We start from the raw sequence: 22,287 nt of genomic DNA on the forward strand, positions 1-22,287 counted from the left end.
AGAAGAAAAGAAGAAGAGGGAAAGAGAGAGAGTGAGAGAGGGAGTGAGATTCTTTCCTTTCCCCTCCGAAGAGGGTGGCCACACATCTCACTTTTCCTCGTAGTGGTTGCAAACATATACCTGTCTTGCGGGATTATCCACCACTCACAAACGGCCCCACTACTCGAGCACAAGGTGCAAAAATCTTACACGACTCGTGAGATGATCGAGAATGTCCCCCAAGCGGAAAATGATGCACGTGGATGGAAACCTCATAACAAGAAACAAAGGCTTGCAGAAGGACGTCATCGCCAATCCACATGTGATACCGATAGTAAGTAATGTGTTTCCAAAATTAATAGATGCCTACTTTGAATTTTTGTATGAGGAGCATTAGACCCCTATCATTCCACGCGAGAATAGAACATTAAAAAGGATAAACTGCATCGCAAGTACTCGAAAGATCGAATTCCTTGAATGCACATATCAAGAGAAGACCATTGTGTTTGAATGCTATACGATGAATTCATAAACATATAAAGACAAGCATTGTCAACTTCCCATCTTCGTAATAATAGGTGCGTTTTCCTTGCTTTGAAGGTATATGTTGCAACTTGCATGCTTGAAGGATTGCATGGCAAACATCTTAGTCTAGAAAAGAATCGTTATCAAAGCTCTAGACTATTGTCCAAGCTCTCGTTAATAGCTTACATTTGATAGATTGGGAGTCTTGATGTTGGGCATGGTTAACACAAACAACAATCATAAGGGCTAAAACAGAGTCACCTTGAGATCTCTCCAATAGCTACGATGATATCAATCCTATTCAAGGACTAGAACGGATACAAACAGCTCTAGGCCTCAAAGGCAAATGAAGAGATCAAGAGTTAGGAAACCCTAAGTCGAAGGAAAGACGATGCTTTTGTACTCGTTAGGAATAAGGTTCGATTATCAATCAAAGTAAGAGACTATTAGAACTCATGTCTTGAGCAAATGTCCTAGCTGAGTAGAGGAAGTGTTAAGTAATTTCCTCATGGAAACACCAAGATCCCAAGGGGGAGAGCAAACACATGATAGGAGGTTATCGTGACTATTCCAGGCAATGTTTGGAAAAGGATACCATTGTTTTGTGGATTGATTAGATAACATTCTAAATGCTTTTGCATTAAACTGATTGTGAATGTGATTTGGATGATTATTCCAAGTGCTTATATGGTAAATGCATGGCAAGGGTCTATAATGACAAGTGCCATGGGAAGAAAGGAATGTTCTTCTTGGAAGATGATATTAGGGTGATTGCCTTGATTGTGCTTGATTCTTAATTGGAATAATTAAGGAAGGATATTTTGAGTGGTGGATCATCTCCAAGGTCATGTTGTGTTTCAACCCGAGAGGGCATTGCTCGATTCACGGATTGAAGGTTGAGTGGTGAAAAGGCCAACCATGGAAAGTGTGTCTCACTCCTAGGTCACTTGGGGTTAGTAGAGCTCTAGACATTGGAAGATCCTATTCTAGATAAAGAATGGAAATTATCGTGCCATGTGATTTGGACTGGGTACTTCTATTGGATAGAATGGATACATAATTCTCATGTATGGGCAGGAGACAAAGATTAACTTGAAGATAAGTTAAGGAACTTGTTTGTCAAAAGGACTTTTTGTTTTATTTTCGTGTTTGTGCTATAAATTACATGAATGAACCATGTTCCCTAAAGGTTTAATTAAGGAAGCTGATTTTAAATGTCACCATAAATGTGATAGGACCTAAATAGAAAACTAAATCTATAAAGGGAAACGGGTGGGCAGAACCTCGATGGGTCTATCCTATGGCAGGGTGGTCCCAGAGAATTGGCAGGCTTCTCACAAGGTTTTACCATCATTTGACCTTTAGGTATGGATAAGATAGATTCCGATTCATGCCGTTTTAGGGGACTGGGATGGGATCATGCTCTATGGGCAGAGAGGTTGAGCAATGCATCCCTCTCATTTCCCATTCTCTTTGAAGCAAGTGCGGTATGGATCCGCTTCGGATTGGGTATCACTGTGGAAATTAGGATGTCCAAAACCCGACGCTAGAATGGTGTCAAGAGACCTTGACCCCTAGGAACCCAGATTTCAGGTCAATCCTAGTGGGTTCGTTGGCCACGAACATTCCATTGCGAGGTAGACTCGGGAAACCCTAGGCAACAAACCTCAGAACATTCCATAGGAGTGCCGGACAGTAACGCTTAGACTCATTTCTCGATGGACTGCTAAAACGTGCTTGGATAGCCGATAGGACGGCACATTACAGATCATGAGAGATGGAACACAAACTTAGAGAAAAGTGATCAATCCTCCAAAGATCATTTATATAGTAACCACATAGGTCAGATGGGAATCCATCCATAGGATCATAATACTCATCATGGTTGTCCTCTTCATTTCCATCCACATCTTCACAAATTGTCCCATCCTCACTTTGCATTATAGTAGCATGTGGCTCATCTTCTAGATTATCTTCTGTAACGTGTTTGCTTGTCCACTTGTGGGACACGTCTTAGCAGCCCATCGGGAGGGGATTCTAGAAAGTGCCACCTCGCACTCGCAAGGAATGTCACACGGTTTGTGATCTAGGTCTTCCTGAGTCGCCTAGAAGCGGAAGTATCCGGCCGTTCCCACTTAGGACCGACCTGAAGTCAGGGTTTCTTTCTTATCAGCCAAGTCTCTAGGAAGTAGCTAGCGTCGAGCTCCAGATGAACCACTTTGCGTAGGAACAACAGAGTCGAAGCAGATTTATGCTGCACTTGGTTCATGGAGAATGGGAAACGAGAGGGATGCGAAGCTCAACCTCTCTGCCCATAAGGCATAGTCCCATTCCGCTCCCCTAAAACAATATAAATCAGGATTCTAACTCTACTGACTCTAGGTCTTCATAGTTTCATTATTACGTCTTTTGAGAAGAGTTCCCAACTAACTGGGACCACCCTTCCGTAGGACGGACCCAAGTCACATCCACCGCACTTTTCTCGATAGCTTTAGTTGTCTAATTAGGTCCTACCACATTTATGTGCAACATTTAAAATAAGCTTCATTAATTAAGCCTTTTAGGGCACAAAGTTTGTTCACGTAATTTACAACACATATACAAAAACAAAACAAGCAGTCCTTTTATCAACCAAGTTCCTTAACTTATCTTTAAGTTAATCTTTGTCTCCTGCCAATATAAGAGAATTATGAATCCCTTCTGTCCAACAGAAGTACTCGGTCCAAATCTCATGGCACCGAAATTTTCATCCTTTATCTAGAATAGGATCTTCCAACGTCCCAGACGTTGGACTCCAACTCCATTCTGGACAGGCAAGGGGTGTCCAGAGTTCCACTTGACCCACAAGCAGTCTAGGAGTGAGATGCCATTTCCGTGGTTGGCCTTTTCACCACTCGACCATCGGCTTGTGAATTGAGCAGTGCCCTCTCGGGATAATCCGTGATGTGATCTTGAAGATGATCCACGCGTGAAAAATATCCTTCCTTAATTAATCCAATTAAAATTCAAGCACAATCAAAGCAATCAGCTTAATATCATATTCTAGAAAAACATTCATTTATTCCCATGGCAACTTGTCATTACAAACTCCTACCATGCATTTGCCATCAACACAAGCCTTGAATATTTATCCAAATCACAATGCAACAATCCCTTGATTGAAATAAAAACATTTAGGGTGTTGTTCAATCAACCAACAAAACTAATTGTATTTTTCCCAAACAATACAATAATAGACGCCACAATAATTCCATTGCATATTCACTCTCTCCCTTGGGGCCAAAGAGTAGAATTTACTTAATATTCCCTCCTTTAGCCTAAGGCATATGCTAAAGGTTCCAATACTATACATGACGTAAGTCCTATCATTCCAATGCAAATCAATCAATCTAGCAATAGCATTTATGCCTCTTCTCTAATTGACAATTATCTTTTAGCATTTTCCTACTATGCAACATTTTTTCTTGGCTTTATCTTCCTTTCTCCTAAGGCAAGGAGTTGCATGTCATCGATGTAAAATTTACATAATCTCTCCCATGTATGTACCGTGTATATGCATTTGCAAACTTTAAACAATATTATCCTCGGTAAAGATTAATCAAAGACTCATCAATGCTCAATACTTTAGTGTCCTATATGTTGCTTATGCTATGCATGGATTCATCACATAACAACTAGGTGAAATTTAACTCCCTTTGATACAAGCACTTCACAAACTTCATCTTTGAATATTTGAGATGCGATTTATCATTTTCAATGACCTATTCTAGCACCACAAGGTACGAAGCCTAATGTATCTCTTGTGAGCATTAAAACAAGCATATATCAATTTGAAAATACATTACTTACAACTGGCATCGCAATTGGATTGACAGTGATGCCTTCGCCCGAAGCTGTGTTTCTGGTTGTAAGATTGTCATCTGCACGCGACATTCTTTGCTTGGAGGCCATTGTCCGCAAGTAGACTCAAGAGATTAAGAAGGTGGAATAGATTCGAGATGGGAGAGCATAAGAGAATATGGTTAAATCAAGGATCGAGATAGAGGGAAATTGTGCAGCCTCTCGGGGTAACTCTTCTCTCTTTCTCTCTCTCTCTCTCTCTCTCTCTCTCTCTCAAGCTCTCTCTCACAATCTCTTGGAGGGTATACTCGCTCTCTCCCTCTCTCTTGCAGCCTTTTGGGGTCTCCTTATGCTCTCTTGTGCCTCCCCATGCCTCATATTTATAATAAATTAGAGAGGAGGGGATAAGTCTGAGAACAAGAGTGGAGGGGCTCTTAGAAGAATCAATGATCTGATGCTCAGATCATAAATTTGATGGTTGCATTGGCTCCAAAAGGGGGGTAAAAATCCAAGACACTTGCAAGACACTTGGTTAGAAAGCTCTTAGTTCACTCCTTCTTCTTTTCTATGTTCAAAGTGCTATCTACTGCCTGTAGACTGCGATCGCGGCGCGCACGATTTTGCCAGTCACTTTTCTTTATTTCTCTTTTTATAAAATCTCCAAAACTAACTAAAACATCACTTGTCTTTTCTTTTAAATGACTTTTAGTTCTATTTTTTAAGGATAACATCTAAAATATAATTGTTTTTTCCCCCCCCAAGAATCTAATATTTTTGGACCATTCAAACTATACACATTAATACTAGTGATTAATATGGCTCATAAGTCCCGTTCACATTGTACTTTTCGTGAAGGGTGGCTACAGTCCTTATCAATCCAAGAAAAATGTCAGATTTATGACTCTCTATTTTTTAAAATATATTTTTAATTGAATGAAAATTATTAGCTATTAATGCTAGTCAATTTTTACCTTAGTTAGTCTTTAATTAGTAATCTTACTAACGTATTAATTGACTAGATAACTTTCGAACTAACCAACTAACTTTTATTGCGTGGAAATATTACATCTTCAATGATTATACTCACTTGTCAAGACCAAAATGGGCCCGACATTGGCTCTAGGGCTCTAGCCAGGCTCCTATGCTCACCAAACCATCCTCACCGCCTCATGGCTAGGAGTGTTTAGAGGCTATATACTACTGTAAATAAATCACATGTTTATATCAATTCATAGTCCAATGATTTTTCCCATCACAACTCCAACAAAGAAAGCATACCACACATTAAGTAATCAACACCTCATTGCACACACATATAGAGCACTCCCCAACCAATCGCTATGGCTCCTATGACTCTCCTATATCCTAGGGATTAGCCCAAGATGCACCATCTTAAACATTGAACACAATTGTAACATTTTCCACTCTCTTGATAAAGCATTCTAAGAGATAATTTTGTTTCCTCACTTCATCAGTCCTCAAAGAAAATCATACTATCCTATACCTCATAGATCATGACACTCTCATCATTGGTGTCAATAATTTGAGCAACCAATTGCAATGCATTCATGAGACTTTCTCTTTCTTGATACCATGTATGAGAATGCAAATGCAAGGTATAATGCCATATAGTACTCAAACAAATTAATTACAAACCAACCAATTTGTCATGTGAAAAATATTCTTTCAATGATCTTCTTTCTAACAAAGTGTTGTGTTGCTTAGAAATGATACTGGACTAATCCATGCTACCCTCTCTTTAAAAATATTGAATGAACCCTATATGCTTCATTTCAATTCACAAACACTTATATTTCTATGTAAAACTCTTACCATTTTTTCTTTTTAATGTGTTCATTCATTATGTAGGGTGTTTTCTATGTTTCACGATATTTTTCCCATAAAAAACACCCTCTAGTTGATCACTTTATCACACAAATGGGTGTAGACTGAGGTTAACCTCATGCTCTATAGCCATTATATACTCATAAACTTTGCGTCAATTTTCAGTAAATTTTCTCACCCTTAAAATTTTCATCAAAAAATCAATTTTTATGATTATTATAATTTAATTTAATATTAGCTTCTAGTTTTTTAAATTTTTAGATTCATGAAGCTTATTGATTGTGATTTAGCATTATATTCAATATCACTCCATAAGAAATATGCAAAGGTGCTAAATATAGTGATAAATATCATTTTCAACTTATCTTCCTTTGCCATAGCCATTTGGTTATAACTGGCAAAGCTGTCCATAAATGAATAGATATCCCTACCCACTAACTAATCTAGAATTCGATCAATAAACGACCATGGATAGTAATCTTTGATCGTATTTTTATTAAGCTTCCTAAAATCTATGCAAAGCTAGATTTGATTATTTTTCTTTTTCTTGATAAACTATTGGTAAACACCACTCCATCTGTTGTATAGGAAATATCAAGCTAGCCTTATACAATTTTTGTAGCTCCTCAATAGTCCATCCCTTAGCTCAAAAGGCATACACCTCACTTTTTGTCGAATATGATGGCTATTTTCCTTCAAGGGAATAGAATGCACAGCCCAGACTAGGAGGGATACTCCTCAGCTCATTATAGCTCTAGATAAAAATATCATAGAATTCTTGGATCAAGGACATGTAGTCCTTCCTCTCTTCTAGACTAAGCATAGATCTTAATTTAATAAGTGGTGGCTCATCAAATGTTTCAAGATCTAGCTCAATCACATCTGCATCTCTGATTTTGACTTGAGCTTCTATTGGCTCATTTAGAGTCACTTGATAAACATATTCTATAGTGGACCCCTCTCTTTATTCATCACTTGATGAAGTTTCACTACTAGAAGGATCCTCTAATGCATTTAATTTTATCAAAGATAAGGATACTCTCTCACTTTGAGGAGATTCAAGATATGCATCTACTATTATATGTCTGGCACCTTTGCAAAAAATCAAGTGGCCAATGGATATATAAACTTGACAGTCAGATTGCAAATCCATGGCCTTCCTAATAATACTTGATAGCTTGGCCACCCTATAAATCTAATAACCCTAAAGTACAAATTTATTTCAAATTAGCAATAGTCACATGGACTTTGGTAATGCAACCTTGGGGTTGTCTTAAACTGTCATTAGCCACGCGGAGAATTGTGGAGGCATCCTTTGGATTTCTAGTCTTAGCCTTTCTATCAATTATTCTGAACTCATAATGTTGATGGAGGATCCAATATCCACAATGGCATGACCCAATAATATGCTATCAATATATGCTACCATCCTTGGGCAATGCTTTTCAACATGTTCAAGCCAGTCCTCTCCCACACATGCTATTCCTAAGGGTTCGATGACATACCCAATGAAAAGTATCTTCTTAAAATTCTTATGCACTCATGGAAATAACTTGATTAGCTACTACATGGTTCGTTGACATACCTAATGCAAAGGATCTTATTAAAATCCTTATTCACTCATGGTAGTGACTTGATCAGCTACTACAGGAGATCACCTTGCAAAGAGAATTGGCTATGTCAAATTCATGATAATTAGGAATGGTTTGCTTCTCCCGCCAAACTCATTTTTCTCTTGGTCACACTGAATAGGCTTAGGTGCCTCTATCTTAGCTTTTACCTTCTTCTTTAGCAACTCCTTATTAGAGTCAACCTTTTCATCATAGAAGCTTTTAGAGGACTAGCATCCACATCATGGTTAAGGACTTATGTCCCCTTATCATCCTATTTAGGATTTGCCTCCATAGGTTTTACATTATCACTATCGTCTTCTTTAGCCTTATGTCCTCTTGCAATGGTTTGTAAATTGGAAGTTTCAATAGTATTGACATGCATAGCTTTGATAAGGCTGACACCACTACCACTAGGTAGCTCTTCTATAATAGCTTTTTCTCTCTAAAATATTTGCTTTCGTCCCTCATCCTAATGAAGGTTATTCCATTGTGCTTGATGATTAATCAAACTTGGCTGCCTACTCCCTTACTAAAAAGAGATGATTTTACTCCAACAAGTACTAGCTAGATGGCTAGACTTCCCACATATGTCACATTTGACATTAGGATAGTTTCTTGGAAAGTGCTGACCACCGCACCACTTACAAGTAAATCTTGATGAACCACCCTCTTCAAGTCATTGATTTTCTATCAAGTTTTGCTACTTCTTTAGGAAATTAACATCTGCGGCTATTTTTCTATAGTGTTCCATTATCATATCAAAATAATGCTTCATCATGTCCTTGACTTTGCCAAGAATATTTGACATACTAGAGTCATAACCCTGATCATCCACTTGCTATTCAACAAGCCTAACTACCTGACTAGGGATCAATCATTGATTAGTCGGTATGACATTAGGGTTTGCCATTTGGCTTTCATCATTTAGTGGAATCATTTGACTAGCCATTGGCATAGCAACATTGAGAGGGGTTGATAGCATGGGTACATCCTACATTATGGGTATGTCCTACATTATGCTTTCTCTTCCATTCAAATTGGTCATAGATGTACTAGTTGCACCTTGACTTCCACTGATCAATGCCAAATTATTTCCAAGACCTAGACTTAAATTTAGGTTAGTCCTAGATGTGTAGGCATCTTGTAAGCGTGACTCTACCTCCTCTCCTTGTGTAATAGCAGTGTCTATATCAGCAATAGCAAAACTACTAAACTACACTTGGATATTGAAGTCTAATCCATGTAAAAAGTATTATAGTTGGGTAGCAGGTGGAATAGAAATAGAGGTTTGTCATTTGGGAAACACCTATTTTAGTTTCTTGGTGTATATCAAGCATTCTCATGGCCCTCTTGATGTGTCATATTCAAAACATGCAGTCAATATTGACCACCTCTCTCAAGGGAAAACTCTCTTCAAAAGGCCATAAAGAATAAGTTGATTGTGGTTATGGTCCTGACTAAGCCATGATACCACATTGAAACTCTTCCTTTTAGACTCATGTTGAAAAACATCACGAGATGTTCTTCATCCTAAATTAGGCTATTGAACACTAATTTCTAGAACTCATTGATGTGGATCTCCATATCTTCCTCTACTAACCCATTAAATTTTTTTTTTCAGCCATCAAGGCCATATTGACTATGTGAGTGGAAGCCCTCCTTTGCTCCTCTATTCTTTGAGACCTCCTTGGTCTGCCACACTGTTTGCCTTCTCCTCAACAAATGTAGGCACAAGATTATTGTGGTCATAGAGCTGCTTCACCCAATGCGACAATGGCTTTTCCAGTGTGGTGATGCCAAGTTGGTGAACTTTTTCCTCATCATTTGAAGATGATACTTTCTCCTCCTTAAGGATACGGATAGCTCTCAGGACAAGTTCATACTAGACTACTTCTTCGCTTGATGATAAAGTGGAATGTAATATTCTCGTGCTCCCCATAGGACCCCCTCCCCCTCCCCGTTAAGAGAAAATTTTCAGTTTTTAAAAAAATTTTAATCCCCTCTCTCTCTCCTTGCCGACTGCATGGTGGGGAGAGAGAGAGAGAGAGAGAGTAAAAGTAAGTTATAAGAGGGGGGCATGCAGCCCCCCCCAGACGGCGGGAGCGCCATCTCCCCCCATACCTCCTCCCTCTATAAAGCCCCCCCAGGCTACGACGAGAGGAGGGAGCTCTCCCCGGCGCCCCCCCCTATGCAGCATGTCCCCCCCTTCTTGCTCTGTCACCTTCCCTCCCCTCCATTGCAGCACAGCGGCCCCCTCTCCAGCCTAACGTACAGGTAGACCCCCTATCATCCTGGACAAGCACCCCTCCTCCTTGGCATTCAGTTGACAGATCCAGGCCCCCTCCCCCAGCTTCGTCAGTGGGCCCCCCTCCCCACCCAGGCCTGCGCCATCACACCCGGTGGTCAAGAAATCCCCCCCCTTCCAAGATCAGCGTTGAGAGAGAGAGAGAGAGAAGAGAGAAGGGAAAGGTGAAAAGAGAGAGGGAGAAGAAGGAAGAGGGAGAGAGAAGAGAAGAAGAGGGAGAGAAGGAGAAGGAGAGAAGAAGAAGGAGCGGGAGAGAGAAGAGAAGAAGAGGGAGTGAAGGAGAAGGAGAGAAGGAGAAGGAGAGAAGAAGAAGGAGTGGGAGAAGAAGAAGAGAAGAACTAGGAGAAGAAGAGGGAAAAAAGAAGAAGAGAAGTAGTGAGAAGAGAAGGAGAAGAAGAAGGAGAAGAGGAGGAAGAAGAGAAGGAGAGAAGAAGTGAAGGAAGGAGAGGAAGAGAAGAAGAGAAGGAGAAGAAGAGGTAGAAGAGGAAGAGGAGAGAGAGAGAGAAGAAGAGGAAAAGAAGGTAGAGAGAGAGAGAGAGAGAGAGAGAGAGAGAGAGAGAGAGAGAGAGAGAGAGAGAGAGAGAGAGAAAGAGAGGGAGTGAGAGTTGGTGTGTAGCCTCGAGGAGTCACGTTCGTGAAGCCAGCTTTTGGTGAAGGACCCCTATCTAACGACCCTTCCTACCCGAGCCTATCGTCCTGAAATCCATCGAGGTCCGTACTGTCCAATCTCTGTGGGGCAAATGCTTCCCAAGAAGAAAGTCGTGGGAAGCATAGGTGCCAAAGCTACCATTGGTACCGGTAATGCGGGATAGGCAAGCGGAGCAACCAACGTAACGAATGTCCCTACGATCACAAATCAAACTCAGGTTCTTTAAGCTTTGTAATTAAATACGTTTTATTTCTCATGAAAGAAATGAAGGGGTTAGCTATGTGCATGGAACACGTATGAGACTTAGGCGCTAGGTTGCATGTACGAAATGATAGAGTATGGAGTTCACATAAGTTTATATGCATGAAATGATAGCTTTTACACACATAAAATGATAAGGTTTTTGCATTATTTCACATAAAATAATAGCTTTTAAACCAGTTCAGTGCATGAATCGTCATTTAGAATTCATGCTTCGCGATCATGACTAAAAGAAACACATGAAATGATAGTTTCCGATGGATAGAAACCTAGACCTTCATGAGATCCAGTGCATTAGGAATAAGTATAATTGCCTGCAAATTGTTTTGTCGATCATGCTGTGGACTATTGCAAATGGATACGCTCCTAGCTTAATTGAAGCTGGTGACCTAACCCTAAAAGGATTGTTGACCCAAGTTATGCTTGGTTGTTTGAAAAGGTTATAAATCCCTTGAGCAAGTGTTTTGATACATCTAAGTTAAATTCTGATTGTGCGTGCAATGGGATTGTGATGCCTTGAATCAAGAGGTTGTGCATTCAACTATTTGTTAATGTGGTTTTGGGTGTTAATCCAAGTGGGATGTGTTTGATGATTGCACAGCCGGGTCTGAGATGACTGATTGCCATGGAAACAAAAGGGATGTTTTCCCTAGTGATTGTTATTAAGCTGGTTGCTTCAATTGTGGTTGATTTCCTAAAGGGATAATTAAGGAAGGATGGCACTAGCTACCCCAAACCCTAACCAAGGGGGTTATGATTCCGCGCTGGGAATGTGGACCGAACCCGCCACGAGAGGTCTCTCCGTGGAAATTACTTGGCGTAGGAGGACGCTTGGGTACCAGTGGGGCCTCTGGCCATAAATCCCAATGCCTCCGAGCCCTACACAAGTGTTCTACATGACTTGAGATGGGATCTCGAGGCCTTGATACTAGTTACAAGGCGGAATATTGGGAGGATAAACCTTCAGGGTTTGTTGTCGGAAGACGGAAGGATTTTTTCTGAGGAGGCAGAAAGGAACACTTAATTCTCTTATATGGGCAGGAGACACACATTTTTTCGAAGATAAGTTAAGGAAGTGTTTGATCTTGTTTTAACTTGTCTTTGTGTCTGTGCCCTAAATTACGTACAGGAACCTGTGATTAATGGGTTAATTAAGGAAGCTGCCTTTATATGTCAAACATAATGTGGTAGGTAATTAGATAACTAAAACAACCCCTGAGGGAAGCGTGGTGGATGTGACCAATAGGTCTATCCTACGCAAGGGTGATCTCGGTTAGCTGAGAGCTTTCCTCAAAGGAAATGTTAATGAGAAATGTTAGGAAAAAGTCGGTCTATGACCTTAGACAATGTTGGCTAGGAACCCGGACTTCAGGTCGATCCTACTGGGAACGGCCGAATAAGTTTTGTTGTTGTAGAGGCAGACTCGAGAGACCGTAGTTGGCAAACCCTGTGTCATTCCTTGGGAGTGCCAGGCAGCATCTTCTAGATATATCTCTCGATGGACTGCTAAGATGTGTCCCGCGATTTGAGGAGCAGGCACATTACATAGAAGAACTTGCCATATTTGCAAGCCTTCTACTCATCACTATAACCCAAGAAGATACATTTTCTACTTTTTGGTTTTAACTTGTTTCTCTTCTCATTTGGAACATGTGCATAACATTCACATCCAAAAATTTTGAAATGTGAGATAGATGGTTTCTTACCAGTGTAAGCATCATGAGGTGTTTTTCCCTTGAAAGCCTTTGTGTAGCTCCGATTTAGAATGTAGACTGCAGTATTAATACCTTCTACCCAAAAATGGTTAGGAAATCCCTTGCCCTTTAGCATGCATCTTGCCATCTCCACAATGGTGTGATTCTTGTATTCCACAACACCATTCTGTTGAGGTGTGAGGCATCATCAATTGATGCTTGATCCCTTTGCTCTTACAAAAATCTTCAAACTCCTTTGAGTTGAACTCACCACCACCATTTGTTCTAAATTTATTCACACTTTTCGCTGTTTCATTCTCAACTAGTTTTAGCCATTCTTTAAACTTACCAAAAGCTTGAGCCTTATCACGAAGGAAGTACACCCACATCTTCCTACTGTAGTCGTCAACAATCAACATAAAATAAGAAGATCCCCCCACGGCCTCTGAAGGCATCTTACCGCACAAGTGAGCATGAACCAACTTTAGAGGAGCTTGTGCTCTATTCTTGCTTTCCTGTGCAAAATGTCTTTCTTTGTTGCTTGCCCATCATACAAGCTTCACATGGTTCCTTCAATTTAGTCACTACAAGTAGGTGAGCAACCATACCTTGCTTGTGCATCTCCTTCAACACTGCAAATTTGATGTGTCCAAACCTTTCATGCCAAAGCTTACTTGTGCCCAGTATAGTGGTGGCTATAAGAGCACTTAGCTCATATAGGTTGTTTCTTCTTTCTCCTTTGCCAACAACTTTGCTAGCACTGTCGAGAATATCTGCATCTCTCTTCTTGAACATCACTTCATGACCAATATTAGTTATGGCAGCAATGATAACAAATTTCTCCTAATTTTGGGAACATACAACACATTTGAAAGTTTTTTGACTTCACCATTTGGAGCAACAAAAGAAATAGTACATGTGCCCACAGCATGGCATTTTGCATCATTTCCAATCGTCACAGTGATGGATTCTTGTAGAGGATGCAGAGAATTGTATAGACCTTTTTGGTTGGTCATATGATGGGAGGCCCCACTATCCAACACCCATGAGCCAATGACAGATTCTTCTTGCATTGAGGAGCACACTTTCTCAATGGTCACCATGAATAACTCCAACTCTGCTTCAGTCGTATTGGCTGTCTCTTTCCCTTTACTTTTAAGGGTACCATTCTTTTCATCTACCTTCTTGACATGACAATATGCGATTGCATGTTCTTTCTTCTTCCTGTCGAAGCACTCTCCTTGAAACTTCTTATTACCGCCCTTCTTCTTTCTGTCAACATTATTTTTGGTGGAGTAAGCACCTTTGCCTTTTGCATTGGCAGAGAATGTAGCAAGGAGGGCAAGGTGTGAAGGCTTAGCTCTCATTTGGGAAAACGAGATAGATCCGGGCATGCAAAGGCCCTCTCCATTGTTTCTTCCTTGTCAAGCTTTTAGCCTCAACTCCTTCTCCATCAATAATGCACAAAACTCCTCAAAAGTCAAAGCTTGAAATCTCACCTGAGTATTAAGGATAGTTACTAGTCCATCAAACTTTTGTGAACAAATCCAAAATTACCTCCTCGTCGCTAGCTCCTCGCTAGTCTTTTGTATCCCAGTGCGAGCCATCTAGTCGTGTACATTCTTAATCTAAGTGATGAATGCTTCAAGTGTCTGTCCTTCAGCAAACTTCTCTTCTACTAGTTGATTCTCCAAGTTTTGAACCTGTTTGGTTTCACGTTTTATACTGACTCCTCAGTACATTCCAAGCGTTTGATGCTTTGGTTGTATGCTGAATCAAAGTCAAAACACTATCAGAACAAATTGTAACTAAGGCACACAATGCATTTGTATTCCTTTGTTTCCAATATCATAGAAGATCTGTATTCGGAGGAATCATCACACTAGAATTTGATGGGTCAGGGGTAGGCTATGGTTCTGCGTCAGTCCCCAGCATAGTCTCCAAAAGCTCATAATAATCAAGGATAGTTATAATTTGAACTTCCACAAGGTGTATTTTGTACCATCTAACTTTCCTTTGCTGAAGGTTGGTGGACGAATCCTCCGTGTTTGAATAGCCGGTACAGTAGCAGCACCTCCTACACCGCTTCTTGATGCACCATTACCACTTCCAAAAGACGACATTGTTCCTCTTTGCTATTGAAGCCTTTTGTCAGAGAGTGAATGATAGAGAGAGAGAAAGAGGAGAGAGAATACTACAGAAGAGAGAGAAAAAGAGTGATTAGGAGAGAGAAATACTAGATTTGGAGAGAGAAAGATAGGAAAGAGAGAGAAGCCATGGAAGCTATGAGCAAGATGGGAGAGAAGGACAGTAATTGTATTAATGTGGCAAAAATATGTGAAAAATTATATGTTCTCTCCTATTATACCAATGTTAGTGTGACATGGCATAATATCAATATTATTTTACACTAAGTCCTTATTCCTAGCTTCTTATAATCCATCCCTTTCCAAAAGTTTTTGTCCTAAAAAACAAACCTGAAAGACTAGAAAAGGATGGATAGAATAGAGTACTACTCTGTTTTTATAGCTTTACAAATGGGAAAATGAATGAAGTATGACCAACCATATGGACTAAAATTGAAGAACAAGAGTAGGCCTCAGCTATGTACATGATGTAGAATATTTCAAAAGTATATGGAACCATAAAATCTTCAACAGATAATCTCAAAATGAAGTAGATAGCTTGTTGTGTAAACAGACTCTACTGGACCAAATCTACCATAACTTCTAGTAGAAGTGTCCAAATGAGGCATGCCATATATCAAAACAAAGCTCTTGAAGAGTAATTTAAGCCTATGTAGATAGCTTAATTCTGAAAATTAGGCACGATAAAAATTGTTCTAAAATAGTGTGCTGTCCTGACCTTGCCTGCATCATCACTAGCTTCATAATCAATAAGCTTCAGCCACCAATGTATCCCTTAGAAAGGAAACTCATCCAATATAGAATCAGGCCTCCAAGAAGCTTCCTCAGGTGGTAAAACTCTCCATTTGATCAAATATTCCATGATAGAATGAGATCAAAGCTTCTTCTCACACTGACCTATAACAGCCTTTGGGATGTACTGAATAAGACCTTCTTCATCAATAGGTGGCAGCTCATCAACTATATCCACTGGATCACCATAAAAAGGCTTGAGATGACTAACATGGAAGACATTGTGAATCTTTGTGGAAGAGGGAAGCTCTAATCTATATGCCAAGTCTCCAATTCGCTTAAGGATTCGGTAAGGGCCATAAAGCCTGTGGGCGAGTTTATTACTAGATCCATCTTTTAATGTAGAGTACCAGGACTTGGGCACCTTTAGTAAGACCAAATCTCCTTCTTGGAACTCTAAAGGCCGCCTCTTCTCATTAGCATACATCTTCATTTGTCTTAAGCTTTCCCAAGATTCATCTTGCATTGCTGAAGAAGGGTCTGCATTCTTTCTAATTCTTCCTTCCCATGAGGATTAATCTTTTCATTAAAGATGACTATGGGTAAGGGCACCTTGTAACCATATAGAGCCTTGAAGGGTGAAACTCCAATACTAGCATGGGTAGAATTGTTATAAGCAAACTCAGCCAAGCGTAACCAAGAATTCCATGAAGTTTGGACATCATAGCAGAAATGGTAAAGATAAGTCTCCAACCATTTATTGACTCTTTCTATCTGTCCATCGGTTTGTGGATGATAGGCCATAGATGGAGCCAATTTAGTGCCCACATATGTAAATACCGCCTACCAAAAGTTACTCATAAACTTTGAGTCTCTATCATGAATAATCACCTACGATAATCCATGTAGTCTAAAAAGCTGCTCCATAAACTGAATGGCCACTTGAGAGGTAGTAAACTGAATCTTGGTTGAAATAAAATGGGATGCCTTGATGAGTCTATCTACCACCACATATATACTATTCCATCCCTTCTTGGTAGTAGGCAAGCCAGTAATGAAATCCATAGTAATATGAGTCCATTTACCTGTAGGAATAGGTAATGGCTATAACAAACCTCTTGGCTCATGGGTGTTGTCCTTATTCTACTGACAAGGCATACACTTCATGACAAAGCCCTTGACATCTTTCCACAGTACTTTCCAATAGAAACTTTTGATGATCCTATCATAGGTCTTGAAAACTCCTAAATGTCTAGCTAAAGACAAAGAATGTAATTCCTCCATAAATTTCCGTGTAAAAGAAGAGGTAGAAGGAATAATAATCTTACCTTTCAACCAAATAAGGCCATTTTTGAACTAATAATGCGAGTTTTCTTCCATAATAAATTGCTGTAATTTCTAAAAAATATGGTTGAATTCTTCATCCAAAAGATAAGCCTCCTGTAATTCTTTAATCCAATCACTATCCAACTCAGTCATAGCTGAAACTTTGCAAGCCCACATACGAGAAAGAGAATCAACCACTATATTGTCTTTGGCCCTTGTATGAGTGATGTCAAAATCATAATTCTGTAGTGTAGCTACCCACCGATGTTGCTTAGGAGTAAGATTGGATTGAGTAAGGAAATACTTAAGAACCCTGTGATCACTATGTACTCTGAATCGGCTGCCATACAAGTAACGGTGCCACTTCTTAATTGCATGCAAGATAGGCAACATCTCTTGGTCATAAACATTCATGGCCATTTCTTTATTTGTAAGCTTACAGCCCTCAAAGGCAATCACTCCATGCTCCTGTAACAAAACAGCCCCAATGCCACGGCCACTAGCATCACACTGTATGGTAAATTCTTAGGAAAAGTCTGTACCAAGATAGGAGCAGAGGTAAGGAGTCCCTTTAACTGGTTGAAGCTACTATATGCAAGAGCATCCTAAAAATAAGCCTCCTTATTCAACCTATCAGTTAAAGGAGCTGCAATGGCCGCATAATGCTTGATGAATCGGTGATAGAATGAAGATAAACCAAGGAATCCTCTAAGAGAAGTAGTAGTAGTGGGTGTTGGCCAATCTTTTATACATTGCACCTTCTTGGGATCAGTCTGTATTCCTTTTTCACTGATAATATGTCCCAAGTATTCCACTTCAGTCTGCATGAAAGAACACTTCTTCTCCTTAGCAAAAAGTCTGTGATGTCTCAATACATAAAAAGCCCTCCTCATATGTGCCAAGTGATCTTGTAAAGTCTTATTGTAGATCAGAATGTCATCAAAGAACACCAAGACAAGCTGAAAGAGGAAAGGTTGTAAAATCTTATTCATCAGGCTCAGGAAGATAGCTGGAGCATTTGTAAGCCCAAATGGCATCACTAAGAAATGATAGAGCCCCCGATTAGTCCTAAAAGCAGTCTTGACTTCATCACCCTATCGCATGCGAATCTGATGATACTCTGACCTCAAATCAATCTTTGTAAAGAATCGAGCCCCATTGAGCTCATCAAGCAAATCATCAATCCTTGGTATCAGATTCCTATTCTTCACTGTGATCTTATTAAGATCCCTGTAGTCAATGCACATTTTGAAAGATCCATCTTTCTTTTTTACTAACAAAACTGGAGATACATAAGGCAAAGAACTTGGTTCAATGAATCCCATCTCAAGAAGCTCCTTGATTTTCTTGGCTACTTCCTCTCATTCAGACTTTGATAATCTGTAAGGTGGCTTATTGATTGTCTTTGAGTTGGGATGCAAATCAATGGGGTGATCTACTGTTCTCTTGGGAGGTAATGAAGTAGGTACCTCAAACAAATCCCTATACTCCTCAAGAAGAGCTGTCACAAGGCTGGATGGTTTGCTGAATTATTGGGTTGACCTTGCATCTCTTTATTCAAATGCAAAACCAATATTTGTGAGTGCCTCTTGTACTCCCTTTTGAGTTGTTGAATGGTAATAAGCTGAAAATCAGATCTACTAAGAATTCCTTGTAAATGGATGAGCTGTCCATTGAAGATAAACTCCATATACAACTATGAGAAATCCATAGTGATCCTGCCTAATGTCATCAACCAATCACAACCAAGCACAATGTCTATAGGCCCCATTTCCAAAGTGATCAGGTTTACTTTTGCTTCAAAATTTTCAGCTAGCTGTAAAGAAACTTGTGGGCATATCTTTGTGCTGATTTCCTCTTCACCATTGGCCACTTGAACTCTAATGGGCTGATGTAAATTTATGGGAATACAATTCAGCTTGTCCATGATGGACTTATTCACAAAACTATGAGTACTGCCACTGTCTATTAGAATGAACATTGGCTTTCCACAAATTTTTTCCTTCATACGTAGTGTATTAGGGCTCTTAGATCTTGTCCAAGCATCCATGGAAATAGAACAATTAGTGGCAGCAAATGGCTCATGACAAGTCTCACTTGGATCAAAAGGAACACTTCCACCTGGATCAAAAGGAAAAGAGTTGGCTGGATCATAGAAATACTCTTGCCCAACTTCTTCCTCAAGATCTTCATTTTTAACATTAAGTGCAATTGCGTTAACTTCATCCATGTCGAAAAGAGCGTGATCTAGGACATGGTAGTGAGCTATGGTGGATGGAAGAAGAAGAATGAACTCATGATGATAGAGACAAAGACATTGTTTGTTACACAAGTGAATTAGGTTCCAAGATTGAGACTTGGACTCATAAACACAATCTTGTGTATGACTGAGAATGACACGGCACTTAACTGAAAGTACAAAGCATCATGACATTGTATTCATTCCATATGAAAAGTGGTAGTCAAGTACAATGCTTTATAGTTGTTGGATGGGTAGCAATCTTCCCTCTCTGTGCATATGGGATTACTACAGCCTGCATGTCCTAAGCCCAGACTGCCTCATACAAAGAGGCTACATTAGGTGTGATTGCAAATATCTCAACGCCCCTCCTCAATCACAACCAGAAAGTACAAAGTGTGTAGAGGCTTTAGTGAAAGTAACACCTGCAAAGTGTGGGCACACCATAAACATGGCAAAACACTAGAGGCTGTCGCAGAAAAGGCTAAGTGTGGGTACCACAAACATGATGGTCATTCAGAGGCTTTAGCAGGGGCCTTATAGAGGCTGTAGTACAAGGCTACATGAGGAGTTTTACAAGCTTATGATAAAGACATTTGGGCTAAACATTACAAGGCTAAAGAAGTCAATAAAAAATTGATGTATCAAGGACCGGCAGGCCCTTATGGTTTTCAGTCTTTTTAGGTATGCCATCATGAGCATAACAAATCTTCTTGTCCTTCTTCATCTTGATGTAGGTTTTCTTCTTCTTCTTTTTCTCCACCGTTTTGCTTGCATTGGTCATTTGGTCCTCTTCAGTCTCTTGGTCTTTGATTGCATTGGTAGTCTTCATATCCATGTCCAACCCTTCAATCTCCTGATCCTTGCGATGCATCTCATGAACTACAATACGCCTCATACTCTCAACAACATCTACGTTCACAAGTTTCCTTTTCTTTCCAGAAATCCACCACCCACGAGGGTATGAAGCTGCTTCAAAATCTGGAGGTGGTAGCAGACTCTTTGGCGACCTCTCACGACCCCTCTTGGGACCCAGAGGTTCAAACAAGGAGCGTCTGTGCTCACTCATCATCTCCACATCGTCTCCTAGAGCCACCTGGTCACCAGCCTCTAAATTTGGCGCCTGTTTTTTTCCCACAGACAGCCTTAGCCTAGCTGGTGTCCTTGCTCCAAATGTGGGTGTGCTGAAAAGGTCCTCAACCAGAAGCTCATCTGCTACTATTTCAACGTTCTTCCTACTGCGAAGCCTCACAAATGTCTTTGAACCAGAGTGCAATGGAGCGTCAATGTTTGAAACCTTGGTGTGACTAAGATCGAGGCCTTGCAGCATGGGAACCTTCATCACTTCTACTCTATATATAGGCAATTATATGTGCATAGATATGACCATCAAGGGAACTGAGTATCAATCAAGCCACTGCAAATCACAAGCCCGGAGTGAAATGATTGTTGAAGGCTTCAAAATCAGATTTATCAATCACTCTGGCGCTGATTTTCTGTCAGCTATGCAGCCGCATAAGCAGCTTTCTTCAGCAAATTTGTCCTTGGTTTGTTCTTTGAAGGCCCACCACATCACCATAGGTTCCCAGCTCAGGCCTTTGGTCTTGTCGAGTACATCTGTCACTATGGCAGGCTCACCCTGAAGCCAATGTTGTTGTAAATGATGCAACCTCTCTTTTTCGAGCTTCAATATTGAGGGGCAGTAGACAAAATTGTCAAATGATGCACTCCTGTTAGCAGCTCGCCGTAAGCTGAGGAAACCCGCTTTTGAAACAAGTCCTATAGATGCACACGATGTGTAGCCGGCTGATATGGTGGAATGGAGGATCGAGGAGAGACCTTCGATCCAGGCAGATTTTCTCATCTTCTGAGGAAGGACAGGTAGCTGCTCTCTTAGAGAAGACGGGGACAAAGGGAGAACTCAGGTGTTGCAATTCAGACGATCCATCTAAAAGCTGTTTAAGAAATAGGCCTGTGTAGGAGATATTGATGGTGTGATGCAATCTGTGAAAGGCCATATAGTTGGAATCCCTGATGATTGACTCTTGGAGAGACCACTGCCGATGCTGTGAGTGGTGCAAGCAGTGAATTCACGGGACACACAAGTTGTGGTCAGTTTTGAGATCTAGTGAATTCACGAGACACACAGGCTACGGTCAGTCTCCCTGGCAAAGGAGGTCAGTTTTGAGATCCAGGATGCAGTCGTGCAAGCTCCAATCAACAGGACGATGCTGTAGATGTTTGAGTCCACAGGAGAAGGACGATTGCTCTCGGCTAGCAAAAAACAATGAATGATGAAGAGACAAATGGGAAAGAGAGAGAGTGGAGGCTATGGCATAACCTAGTTTTAAGGTTATGTGTGGCGTGGAGGGGTTCCCGATTTTTTTTTTTGAGAGGAATCAAGAAAGGATGGAGAAGCAATGCCATGCCTGACTGGGCTCTGATACCATGTCGAAATGAGCGTGATCTAGGACATGGCAGTGAGCTATGGTGGATGGAAGAAGAAGAATGAACTCATGATGATAGAGACAAAGACATTGTTTGTTACACAAGTGAATTAGGTTCCAAGATTGAGACTTGGACTCATAAACACAATCTTGTGTATGACTGAGAATGACACGACACTTAACTAAAAGTACAAAGCATCATGACATTGTATTCATTCCATATGAAAAGTGGTAGTCAAGTACAATGCTTTATAGTTGTTGGATGGGTAGCAATCTTCCCTCTCTGTGCATATGGGATTACTACAGCCTGCATGTCCTAAGCCCAGACTGCCTCATACAAAGAGGCTACATTAGGTGTGATTGCAAATATCTCAACAATCCATCTCATCTTGAAAATCCTCAAAGACTAACATACTCTGAAGCTTGGATTTGACATTTTTGTATATACACTTTGAGGCATGATCAGGTGTATACCTTTCCCCACACTTGAAACATAAGCCTTTCTCCTTTCTTTCTTTGTAAAGATCCATAGGAATAGACTTAGGATTCATATTGGCTGAAATGGATTTAGGCTTGCTATCCCCTTGTTTGAAGTCAACTCTAGGACTATTTGCTGTCCTGAAATTACTTTGAGGTTTAGAAGCACTGAATGGTGGATAAGTTGGTACCCATAAGCTCCCATTTG

General features: G+C 40.3%; 1 protein-coding gene across 1 annotated transcript in view; it reads right to left on the bottom strand.

The window, feature by feature from the left end:
* Nucleotides 1-20,497, bottom strand: part of LOC148010980 (uncharacterized) — a 39,503-nt gene extending 19,006 nt beyond the window's left edge. The window contains exon 1 of the mRNA XM_087671603.1: nt 20,001-20,497. Coding sequence (XP_087527729.1) covers nt 20,001-20,497 — 497 coding nt within the window. The remainder of the gene's footprint in view (nt 1-20,000) is intronic.
* Nucleotides 20,498-22,287: the final 1,790 nt, after the last annotated feature.

Source organism: Lygodium microphyllum, chromosome 29 (assembly GCF_053477565.2).
Source record: "Lygodium microphyllum isolate KBCC chromosome 29, Lygodium_microphyllum_v1.1.10, whole genome shotgun sequence".
Lineage (NCBI taxonomy): Eukaryota > Viridiplantae > Streptophyta > Polypodiopsida > Schizaeales > Lygodiaceae > Lygodium > Lygodium microphyllum.